Source organism: Anopheles gambiae, chromosome 3 (genome assembly GCF_943734735.2).
Source record: "Anopheles gambiae chromosome 3, idAnoGambNW_F1_1, whole genome shotgun sequence".
Lineage (NCBI taxonomy): Eukaryota > Metazoa > Arthropoda > Insecta > Diptera > Culicidae > Anopheles > Anopheles gambiae.
In genome coordinates, this window is record NC_064602.1 from 59,489,157 (window position 1) to 59,501,812 (window position 12,656).

General features: G+C 44.5%; 1 protein-coding gene across 3 annotated transcripts in view; it reads left to right on the top strand.

Annotated features, from left to right (window-relative positions):
• Window positions 1-7,639, top strand: part of LOC1272596 (frizzled-2) — a 64,037-nt gene extending 56,398 nt beyond the window's left edge. For all 3 annotated transcript variants that reach the window (XM_061662634.1, XM_061662633.1, XM_061662635.1), the window contains one exon: window positions 1,478-7,639. In XM_061662634.1, the coding sequence (XP_061518618.1) occupies window positions 1,791-3,854 (2,064 nt within the window). In that variant the 5' untranslated portion in view covers window positions 1,478-1,790 and the 3' untranslated portion in view covers window positions 3,855-7,639. The remainder of the gene's footprint in view (window positions 1-1,477) is intronic.
• Window positions 7,640-12,656: the final 5,017 nt, after the last annotated feature.

A 12,656-nucleotide genomic window follows, 5' to 3' on the forward strand; every position in this document is an offset into this window, starting at 1 on the left:
TAGGTCGTTATTGATCACTTCCTGTTGTCCCTTATTTTAGCTCAATCGGCACGAGCAAAAGATGCACGGTTCGCAAACATGGGCTTAGAAAACGCTTGCAAAAATATGGTTTCAATGAATATTTGCGTTCAAAAATTAATGTACAAATAGTTTTTTGCGTTGAAATGGTTCCCTGCTTCACGATACCAGGGGGGTAATTGTTAATATATACACAGTTAGAATCACACGAGCGGCAGATCTCTGGCTGAGTAACACTCAAACCCCCGTTTGACATTTGCTCTGCTGCGCATATGTTGCCGAGGAGACCCGGCACATGATTAGATTACCGTGATCGAAGGGAGGTTTCTTTGCACAACATGAATGACGGAATGACACGAAAACATGGGATAAGAAACTCCAAGTGTCAACCTTTAGCAACACGCTAGCGCACAGGTTGACGCTACGACACCTATCAATTGTAAGCGAAAAATCAGCTTTATCGATGCATAAAGCAAACGAAGCAAAAACGGCCAAAATGCAAAGAAAACTCTTGGCCCAAACCACACATTGGGTGGCAGAAATCTGATACAGTGATGGTAACTTAACGCCCCGGCGTTTTCTACACAAAAACTCGCTTGAGTCCGCACCTTTAGGAGAGGGACAATCTGCGCAAGTGTCCCCCCAACACCTTCTGGGTGTATCGAACAGCTTACCCGTAAGGCGACACCCAGCTTGTGTAATAATTTTAACACCTTTCAAACACTTCACCCTAAGCGGTCGGTTGTCTGTTCCGCAAGCGATTATGCTCGCTTTTTGTTCTCCTCCGAGATCCCCAAGAGAAGCCGTACAAAGACCCGTCGTCTTCCGAGAATCTGCTTCTTGGAGCGGTAATACACACAATGCAATAGTACACGCGCATAGGACTGCTTTCGCCACAGGCGGCTTCAGCTTCCCATTCACCCATTGGCATGAATTGGTTCGTAAGTCAAGCGGGCACTCATCACTTTCAGAGGCGTCGGTCGATAAGGAAGAGCGCATCATTCCTGCATTAAACAATTGTACCGTTTAATCGAACCAAACCCTTTTCTGGTATAATTCCGAAGGAAGTGTGGTGGACCCTTCTGTATAGAGTCACTTATACGTTGCCGCTAACGTACGAAAGGATGTTACTCGTACTGAACCCAACTTCACTTAGTACATTTGCTCTTGACATTCATATGCACTGTTGTAAGGTAGGTTAACGGAGATAAAGCAGCCGTTTAGTTGCCGTATCTGGCAAAAGAAGCATTTTTTGTTTAATGTTTGCTGCGAATTTGAATTCGTATGGAAGCAAACAACAGCATATGAGCTAAAATCGCAAACGATGGAGCATTACTCAAATGTCAATTTGTCGTGCCAATTTTCTGTGAATTTTGTAATACTGTCGTAGATTTTTGTTTTGTTTTAATTTTCACCCACTGATGATTGTTTTTTTCGTCTGTTTTAATTTATTCTACAGAATTCTACGCTTTGTGTACGCAACGAGAGCAAGAGAGAAGCATTACTGAACAACGCCCGAATGCAATTAGTCGTCGTATATGTAGCACGCACCGCTACGGAATGTTCAGCAGCACGATGCGGACAATCTAGCCGTAAAGACCAAAGGGAAAACGGGATTTAATCAGCTTATCGAGCAATTGAGCAATAAAAGCACCACCAGAGTGTGCGACAAGTGCACGAAGCTACATTATCGTGAAGTAGCGATAGAGCGCCTGCCAGAGTCACAATCCAGACAAATACAACGTAACGCGTTTGGCGAACATACAGACACAATGGCACTGGCGCGAAGTAAACACAGACGACACACGGTGCGAAGTACACTGCAACAGACCGTTGGAGTACGCTGTGCAGTAAGCGTACTGCCGATACTGCTGCTCATGATCAGTGGGGTAGCGGAATGTAGCTATCATTCCGGTGTCAGCCCGATGCCGCACGTACCTGCCGTGCCGAAAGATCCAAATTCGCGGTGCGAAGAGATCACCATTCCGATGTGCCGGGGCATCGGTTATAATTTAACCTCGTTTCCGAACGAGATGAACCACGAAACGCAGGAGGAAGCCGGCCTGGAGGTGCACCAGTTTTGGCCGCTGGTAGAGATCAAATGTTCGCCGGATCTGAAGTTTTTCCTTTGCTCGATGTACACCCCGATCTGCATCGAGGACTACCACAAACCGCTGCCGGTGTGCCGCAGCGTGTGCGAGCGGGCCCGAGCCGGCTGTGCACCGATTATGGAGTCGTACAGCTTCAACTGGCCGGAACGGATGGCTTGCGAAAATCTGCCCGTATCGGGCGACAGCGACAACTTGTGCATGGAGATGCCGAGAGAGGAAGAGCATGGCGAAGACCGCGGCGCAGGAGGGTCGTCGGGCGGTGGTAGCGGTAGCTCGGGACACTCTGGCAAGCCGACCCGCAAATCGCACGGTGGCAGCGGTGGCCAGAGCAGCGGCGGCGGCAATCAGCAGAACAACAAATGCAAGGGCAAGAATTCAAAAAACTGCCAAAATCCCCCAGGGGAAAGAACAAAAGAGTGCATGTGCCGGTGCCGGGAGCCACTGGTCACCCTGGGGAGGGAAAGCAGCACCACAACACTACTGCACCATCACGGCAGCCTAAGCAGCAACCAAAGTGTCGAAAGGGTCGGCGACGTGCAAAACTGCGCGATCCCGTGTCGGGGGGCGTTCTTCACCCAGGAGGAAAAGGACTTCGCCGGCATCTGGATAGCGCTGTGGTCCGGCCTTTGCGGCATAAGCACTCTAATGACACTGACCACCTTCCTCATCGACACCGAAAGGTTCAAGTACCCTGAGAGACCGATCGTGTTCCTGTCGGCGTGCTACTTCATCGTTTCCTGTGGCTATCTCACGCGCATCTTTCTCGGCCACGACGAAATTGCGTGCGACGGGAAATCGATCAAGTACCCTTCGACGGGACAGAGCTCCTGCACCATGATCTTCATCATGATTTACTTCTTCGGCATGGCCTCCTCGATCTGGTGGGTGATCCTGTCGTTCACCTGGTTCCTGGCGGCCGGCCTGAAATGGGGCAACGAGGCAATTTCGAAGCATTCGCAGTACTTCCATCTTGCCGCATGGCTCATTCCAACCGTGCAGACCGTCTCGGTACTGCTGCGGCCCGCTGTCGATGGTGATCCCGTGGCGGGGATTTGCTACGTTGGCAACACGTCCGTCGAAAATCTGAAAAACTTTGTGCTTGCCCCGCTTTTTATGTATCTCGTCGTCGGCACCACCTTCCTGATGGCCGGGTTTGTATCGCTCTTCCGCATCCGGTCCGTGATCAAGCAGCAGGGTGGTATCGGTGCTGGCTCGAAGGCAGACAAACTCGAGAAGCTGATGATTCGGATAGGCATCTTCAGTGTGCTGTACACCGTACCGGCAACGATCGTCATCGGCTGCCATCTGTACGAGGCGTCTTACTTCGAGGACTGGATGACGGGCCTAACTTGTCCGTGCAAAGTAGCGCCCGGGCTGCGGCAGAAGCCGCTCTACTCGGTGCTCATGCTGAAGTACTTTATGGCACTGGCCGTCGGCATCACGTCGGGCGTTTGGATCTGGTCCGGAAAGACGGTCGATTCGTGGCGGCGGCTCTGGAGAAGACTGTTCGGTTCGCCGGATCCTACCGGTGCAGGACAGGTGCTTATTAAGCCACGGCCACCACTGCCCCAACCGTACGCCACGTCCGGCATCGGTGTGCCTGGATCGGCGGCAGCTTCCCTGCTGGCCACCCCGTACACGCAAACCGTAGGCAGTGTAGCTTCCACCAGCCACCACCACCTGCACCATCACGTTCTCAAGCAGGCACCGTTGAGTCACGTATGACCTGGAGATATCGGCGGCGCATCTACCTTAACTGCCGGATCCGGATCAGTCGTAGATCCGCGCGCCGTCTCAGTCGTTGTTACGCTGCCCGGTCCGCAACCGGGACAAGCTCTCAGCGATTATGGTCCGATATAGTTGACCGTTCGACCAGATGCGGCAACTCGAAGAATACCACCCAACAATCTAAGTGAACTGTGAAAACCGTATCGGCTCTCATCCCTTCCATTTTCACCGATTCGCTGCTGGAAGGCGAAACCGTTTGCTCCCAGGGATAGTAGTCCAGGAAGGCGGCGAGAAGGAACGTTTTCGTCCTACGTGGCCAGCAAGCTGGTGGTGATGGTGGCAAACGTTAGCAATGGAGCCGACCGGGTGTGAAATGGAGCGTGAAAGCAATTCTTAATAGTATTAAAATCAACTCAACTCAAATCGATACTACTTCTATTCTCGTGCATACAAGGCACGAGCCAGACTAAAATGCTATCACTAACGATCACAACACCATAAGCTATCATTACGCTCTATCTACCTTATCCGTAATCGTGCGCATCATGCCCCCATACACATGCATAACCTACATTTAAAGCTCCTTATGAATAACTTATCCGACAGGCAGGCATATTGTAAGGACAGTTCAAGCTAGCGGCTCTCTTTCTAGTCGATGATGAGGATAGTAGTGGAATAGTGTTTTAGAGATGGTAAATAGATACATTGTTCGTGGAGGTGTATGGAGTTGTGGATGTTTGTAAGTTATATTTTATACATAGAGCTAAACACCCCAGCAAACGTAAGCAGAGGAACGTAACAAAACAGTGCGATAATATTGTACATGGGGAAGAATGTCTACGGTGTGCGATTGATTCGCAGCGAACAAAGTAAGAGGGAAACAGCACACAACAGAAGGAAACACAATTGACAATACCTTTTCTCATTCCTATGCCGATGAAATAACTCAAAAAAAATACAACAAATGCAAATCCCCCGTTTACACAACATGTATGTGTAAGAAGCCAAGGCAACGTTTTATACCACTGCCGCCAATATTTAGTTTCGTTCAGACACTCGAACACCTTGCACCACCAAGGACGACATTATTGGTGTGTCGCAGACTGCAGCGACGACGACGAGCAACTAACTTCCGGTGAACCCTCTCTTTCTAAAATGGTGCATTTTGATGAAACTTTTATACGTAATTAGAATTAATTTTAAATGCTTTTCAAAATTGAGCAACTTATATACCCCATCGTAGATTGGAAATAATTAATCAATCCCCCCTCCCCAACCTCCTTTTTCGGCCCACATAATCGCCGATCAATTATATGCAGCATATTTGCAAATTATCAGCATCCCATTTAGAGTATCTACTCTGTGTTTTCGTAGAGTGTAAATCATCCAGCAGTCATCAATGCATTCAATTCAATTGCTAGAACTGGTTTGCACACGAACGCTGCAAACCCAAAAAAGAAAACGCTTCAAAATCATTATACCGCTTCGAATTTCCCGTTTCCTCTGTATCGGTGTGAGAATTAGCCGTAGCCGGTGTTGTACAGTTTGCAAAAGTATATCTGCACGCTATCGTTTTGTTTACGTTTGTTTTTGTTTCGTTTGTAGTGGGATTTAGTTGCTTCATGTATGTGTGTGTATGTTTTTTTTAACTTTCTCCACATTCATTTGCCAATTTTCATACTCGTCCAGTGCAAGTTTCTCTCAGATTGCCATATAAAAGTCACACCCTCGGCAACCTTTGCTCCCCCTTTTTTAGCGAAGGGTTGCAAGTGACGGTTAAGAATTACGGTTAGATCTTAAGTTAAGCAGAGGTTGTATCACCTGCTAGCGGTGTGCTGATACTGGTCGGGCACACGACATTATCCAGTGTCCTCGCCCATGTTTTCTATTAGTTTGTTTTATGTTGCATTATTTTTGAGTTACACTTTTTTGTTACCTTTTATTTCTTTTTTTCCGATTGCCCATCGTACTAGAAATCAGTGTTGTGTCCTGCTTTGTTTCAATGCAATGCTTAACAATAGAATAGACACCGGTTCGCATCCAGCTTCCTACGGTTCACAGCAACCAGCTGGCAATTGTTGGCTTCGGGAAGGAAATCGGTTAAAGTGTACATATCAACCAACTGCAAGGGCGCGTATACATTCATGCATTTTTGTATCTCGTTGTCCCCCTCCCCCTCTTCCCCTCAAATCTTTAGTTTCGTAGCCATGAAGTAGGGCAAAGGGATATTTAAACATAAACGGCCGAGAAATGAGAAAATTAAGTGTAAATGTTTTGTAATTTATTGTCATCGTTGTTGGATGCCCATCATTGGGGTGGGGGGAGATGTGGTATCGATCGTGTTCGATTCGTGTTAATACCTCGAGCGCTCGAAGATCGCTTACCGAGCAATCTCAGCGCGTAGGCTCCACGACACGACAAGTGTAATCGCTTTTGTACAGTACAGTGAATAGATATTTAGACGTGTAAGCTAAACGAAACGAAGGCAGAACAATAAGGTGTGAACGGAAACAAACAAAAACACATCACATGGACGACCGGGGGAGGACGTATTAGTATCGTGCAGAAAGAACCAAAATAATGACACCTTTTTCCAATGCAGCTAAATAAACGGACAAAAAACAAACCCCTAATCACAAATGATAACTTGACAAAAAGCAATTGAAAACAACTTATCTATCGATCGATTGTGTGGAAAAATTATTCGGCAAATTTATTTCCTCAACCACAACAGCCAAACTGTTAACGTAGGTGCAGAATGGGCTTAGCGCGTGTAGTAGAACAGGGAAAACCAAAGGCATCTAAGGCTCTCCTTTTTTTTATTTAATCCCTGCAACAGCAGCTCTGTCCAAACTGTGCCGCCTGGCAGCTAGGGAAAGAAGAGGAAAGAACACACATTAACAGTGATCATGCACAATACAATGAATGGGACGAGAATATCTAATAAGAAGGGATATTGTTTTGCGCGAAAAGGTTCAACAAACGTTAGGACACGGAAGAAGAAGAAGAAAAAGAAAACATTTAGAAATAAAGGAAATTTTTTAAAAATATCTGGTTTTAACAGATACATAGACTGTATACGAATATTGTTCATTTACTGCGTTGACGAAAAAAGGTAAACCGTGCGATCGCCAACGGCAGCTACACTTTACAGGGTCACCGAAATCAAACGAACGGATCCTTATGTTTGCACCTCTGTGTTTTACGATACACTTGCAAGCAATGCCAAGTGTTATATTTTGTTCTCTAACAGTCTTGTCAAATTCGTTTGGTTCCGGGGACAAATGTTGAAGGCGTTACTGCTGTATACACACATACATACACACAAAAATACCGTAACAGCGTCCAATCAAAGAGCGAGCGAAACCCAGGACAGTGGCCCAGGCATGTGTCGCATATGAGGTAGTCGTAAATCAAACACACAAAATAACAATTGTTTATGGGTGTTAGGATTATTTGCCATTCTACGGCAAAACGGGGCCCCGATGCAGGCACGTGCGAGAAACTTATAAATATTAGGCGTTTAGATTTAAAAAAAACTAGCCTGCGTCACACAGAATACAATCCTTTTTTGTAGGCTGAGAAACAAGTATATAGAGACAGCAGCAGGGGGTGGAGAGTGAATAAATGATAAGTCAAGAAGTGCACACAAAACAGAACAAGAAAATTGAAAAAAAAAAACAAACGCGCAGTAAAAGCTACTATTGTAAGACAACCTCTTATACAGTGGAAACAAAAGCATATTTTTAATTGTTTAATAAATTATTAAAATAATAAAAACATGCTGTGGTATTTCCTTTTTTTATTTTTATTTTTATTTCATTTAATATTGTACCTTGCTTATCACTTCGTACGTTAGATTGTCGGTTCGGTTCGAAAGCTTTAATGTCCTAATCTCGCTAACGTACCACTCATATCGTTCTGTTTGTTTTATATTTCTATATACAGTGGTATACATGAAATAATATCCATCCTTACATAGTTTCATTTTAATTTTTAATTTCGTTCTTATGAAAATGGCGAAACTAGATTGTAAAAAAAAATCTTAGAAGTAAGAGAATTATGTACTTTTAAACAATAACTAAACTGCAAAACGCTCATAATATCACAAATTATTACAATATACTCTTATAATGATAAATATTACTTTTGACCGTTACATCTGAATAAAAATAAATAAAAAAATAAATATTACTTTATGCACTTTTGAACATGATAAACCACTACAAGTGATGGGTACGGTTATCAAAAATTCCCAGCGATAGTCCACTCCTATCCGACTCCGGAAGGTAGTTCCACCCAGCATTATTCCGGAACCGTTCGGAATCGTCTGGGGCCGTAAGGAATTGTCCAAAGTCGCTGCAGTCGGAGTCGTCAGTGTTTTTTCCGTCGATTGTCAGTCGATTTCGTGTTTTTTCCTCTTTCGCTATGCGTGTGTAATTCTTAAACAAGCCTTTTTTACGGACGGCTCCGAACGACTCCGAATTAAATCAAACAATTCCGAATGAATTCGGAAGACTCTGAATGAATTCACATGACGATTAAACTACTTACTTACTTATCCGGCGCTACAACCGCTTTGCGGTCTTGGCCTGCCTCAGGAGTGTCCGAAACCGCTCACGGTCTCGCGCCTTCGTCTGCCAGTCCGTTATCCCGGCCTTAATGGCGGACGCCTCCACGCCATCTTGCCACCTCAATTTGGGCCTACCACGCCTCCTCTGTCCTTGTGGACGGCCTAAAAAGACTTTACGGGCTGGGTCGTCCGTTTCCATGCGTACAACATGGCCAGCCCACCGGAGCCTGGCGAGCTTAATACGCTGTACGACAGTGAGGTCGCCGTACATCTCGTATAGCTCGTCATTATATCGGCTCCTCCATTCTCCTTCCACATATACGGGGCCAAGTATCCTTCTGAGCATCTTCCTCTCGAACGCGGCTAAGAGGGCTTCGTCAGATTTGGACGGTGTCCATGTCTCAGAGGCGTATGTGAGTACTGGTCATCAAGAACTCATCAAGAATTGTCTAAACGATAATGGACAGTCATTCCGGATCCGGAGTGATCTGGAGTGATCCGGAGTGATCCAGAGTGATCCGGAGTGATCCGGAGTAATCCGGAGTGATCCGGAGTAATCCGGAGTGATCCGGAGTAATCCGGAGTGATCCGGAGTAATCCGGAGTGATCCGGAGTCGAATCCAGTTATGATCCGGAGCCGGAGTCATATTTTGCGCACCGGAGTCGGAGTTGATCCATGACTCTGCTCCGGATTACCCATCACTACTAGGCACGTATGGAGCCGCCTAGTTACGCATGGGTCAGTTTTTAGATTAAGTTGATGTCAATAAAATTCGCATTCGCAAACTTTCGCAGAATGTTTCTTTACAGATTGACAGTATATATATTACACTATTATGCGATATATATATGAGACGACGCAACTCGATGAATCTTGCATAATGACAATCAGTCAAAATGTATAAGGATGAACATTTTCAGGAGTGATTTTTCTTTAGTTTTTATCATATATTTAAACAGAATTTTAAATGAACTATCAGTCAATTCAAATGTATTGTAATGTATGTAAAGTTTTACTAAATAACTTTGTAAAATTGCATAAATTAATAAAAATCAGTTCTTAATAAAAAAAAGATAGAAAGGTTCAAAGTTTTCCAAAAAAGTAAAAAAATTTCTGCGATTTTTTTCTCGACTTCTCGACTTTGAAGTCTCGACTTTGATAGGTCTATTGTAGAGAACCAGTAGAGATAAAGAGCTCATATTTGGGATTTTTCTTAGTTTAACCCTAAAGATTGAAATCTATTCTTTGGAATTGCGCTATTACAAAGTTGACTTTTTAAATCTCATCCCGGCAAATGCCCATTGTGCCGTGGCCAGATTCTAAGATGCAAACCTACAAGTAGTGTGCTATATAGCTGAAAGGTATCAATTATACTCGAACATAAATCGTTCCATTTGCTACTGTCGCACATAATTTTTGTTCCAAAACAACACTGGCAAACTTGTAACTAACTACTACAGTTACAATTACTCCGCAATTATAACATGACTTTTCCTCTTCCTTCTTTGATCGTCTTGTGGACCACAATGTGGTTAAATACATAAATTGTGCCACCGTCTCAGCTGCCAGACACACACACGCACACGCACTTTAGAGCAGACCATGCCAATAATTTCTCTGCGTGCAGTCAATTTTCAACGCCTAATCTGACACAAGTGTGTGGCGTCGTCGCTTCATTCCGCTCATTCCAAACCGACGGCCGACGATTAAACCAGAGCGCCCACGGCGGGGATTTGAGGGAATGTGAGGGGTTTGAAATAAAATTTCCATCCCGGGGCTGAAACGTTAAACCTATTTGCGGCTCCGTCAAATCGTTGTCCTATTGACTCCATGACGATCATCATCAGTGGAAATTTATTTTAACGAATCCGCTACCCCATTGCTTCGTTTTATGATGTCGTTGAAATTCTGTCCGCTGTATTCTCACAGCATTATCGCACCGCCATGGCATAGTAGTAGTAGTAGCAGCAGTAGCGATGCGCCGGGAGAAGGTGTCTTTTTTTCCTTTCATCTGTACTTACAGCGGTTCTTCTGATCCGATTGAAGCAGTATCATTACTCAAGCTGACACGGCATTGCACACAGTTGTCTGCTATTTTCTTTTTAGTTGCATTTGCTGCAATTTGGGTAAATTCCATCAAAAGAAACCGATGAACCTTCTGTACGAATGTGACGCATGGGGCGTGTGTCGATTTGTGCTGATTGAAGACTAGTTATTATCTAGCATAAGTTGCAAATCCAATTTCGGGAATATTTATAAAGGTATCGGAATGCTTCTCAAATCACTTAAAGATATGATTTTTATACTTTTAAACCAAAATTGCTGAGATTCAGGAATATGACAAGGAAATTAAAATGAAATCTTGTATCCTCTCTATGTTAAAATCTCATATCTTTTCGAGATCGAGGTAAGTCTTTTGGTATGAACATTCATGCTATGTGTCCTATGATCGATGTTCAACCTCCGATTCGATCTACACGATCTACACGTATAAGGTGGGTATAGATAATTGCCTAAATTGAATACTTATATAAAAATGGCATTGTATTGTCACAAATTAATAACTTACTTATCTGGCATTAAAACCGCTTTGCGGTCTTGGTCTGCCTCAGGAGTGTCCGAAACCGTTCACGGTCTCGCGCCTTCGACTGCTAGTCCGTTATCCCGGCCTTAATGGCGAACGCCTTCATGGTATCCTGCTCAATTTGGGCCTACCACATCTGTCCTCCTCTGTCCTTGTGGACGGCCTAAAAAGACTTTACGGGCTGGTTCGTCCGTTTCCATGCGTACAACATGGCCAGCCCACAGGAACCTGGCGAGCTTGATATGCTGCACGACAGTGAGGTCGCCGTACATCCCGTGTAGTTCGTCATTATAGCGGCTCCTCCATTGTCCTTCCACACATACGGGGCCAAGGATTCTTCTGAACATCTTTCTCTCGAACCCGACTCAGAGGGTTTCGTCAGATTTGGACAGTGTCCATGTCTCAGAGGCGTATGTGAGTACCGGTACTATATAGATACTATATAGTCCCAGCTTCGTCCGTCGCGACAGGTTCTTTGAGGTGTACTGATTTTTCAGGCTGTAGAATGACCAGTTGGTAGCCAGCATCCTTGCGCGAAACTCAGCTTCCATGCTATTGTCGTTGCTTACCTTTGACCCAAGATAGGTGAATTCTGGGACGACTTTAAAAGTGCGTTCAACTATGTGTACGTCACGCCTACTTAAGTTTGGATTTGTTGTTGGTAAGGCCGCTGGTGTTGGCAGACATCGTGCGGCAGTTTGTTTTGCGGTCCTGTCGTGCAGTCGCCAACTCGAACGACTCAATAACATGCCCGTCATGGGTACAAGCCTAGAATGGATCGTCCCCCCGTAGCAAGGATTTGACTATCCGGCTGCGTGGTAATGAATTAAGTCTCGAAAACCTCTGTATAGGCCGGCATGTCCGCCTAGAAGAACATTACGCCAAATAAAAGAAGAAGAAGAATAAGAAGAAGGCATCGCAGCGGCAAGCAATGACGACAAAACTCAATGCGACCATTTTAGATGAAATTCGGCTGAATTTCTTAATGCCACCCTAGTACGCCAACTGGACCAACATCCTCCAGCTGCAATTTGTTCCAATTTGATATCTCTTCGTTTTTTCTACTGTCAGCCGAGAAAAAAATCATTTTTCCATTGCTAACGTTATCCCGGATTCTTCACGGGTTCTCATAAGGAAAGTCATGTTAATGTTACCGCATTGTGATGTGTGTGGTTATTTTTCCTTATATATTTTTGTTTACTATAGTTTTATATATTAAAGTCCAAGTAACGCTATGAGTCTGTTTCGGATCACAAATCGTCAGCTACTGAACGATTTTTTGATGTCACTGTTTTTCAGGTTTTTTTATCCATTTTCTAAACCATCGTATCCCATCCTTAAAAGTGGGTAATACGCATTGTCCTCCCTATCCTAAGATGAAGAGTGATAAGAATTAAAAATTTAATTGCAAAGCACTGGTGCTATTCCTCACATTACTCTGAATGACTTCGACCATAGTAAATCAGGCGAAGGTCACGTAAATATTTCGCCCTGTATGTATATTACTATAATCAAAACACCACTACAACGATAAACTGTAAGTGCTAGGACGACACAGCCTTCGTATCCCTTTAAAAAAGGGGTGTATTAAACGTTACCTCCAACTCTCATGCAAAAACAGATTGACCATTATTCAAACAA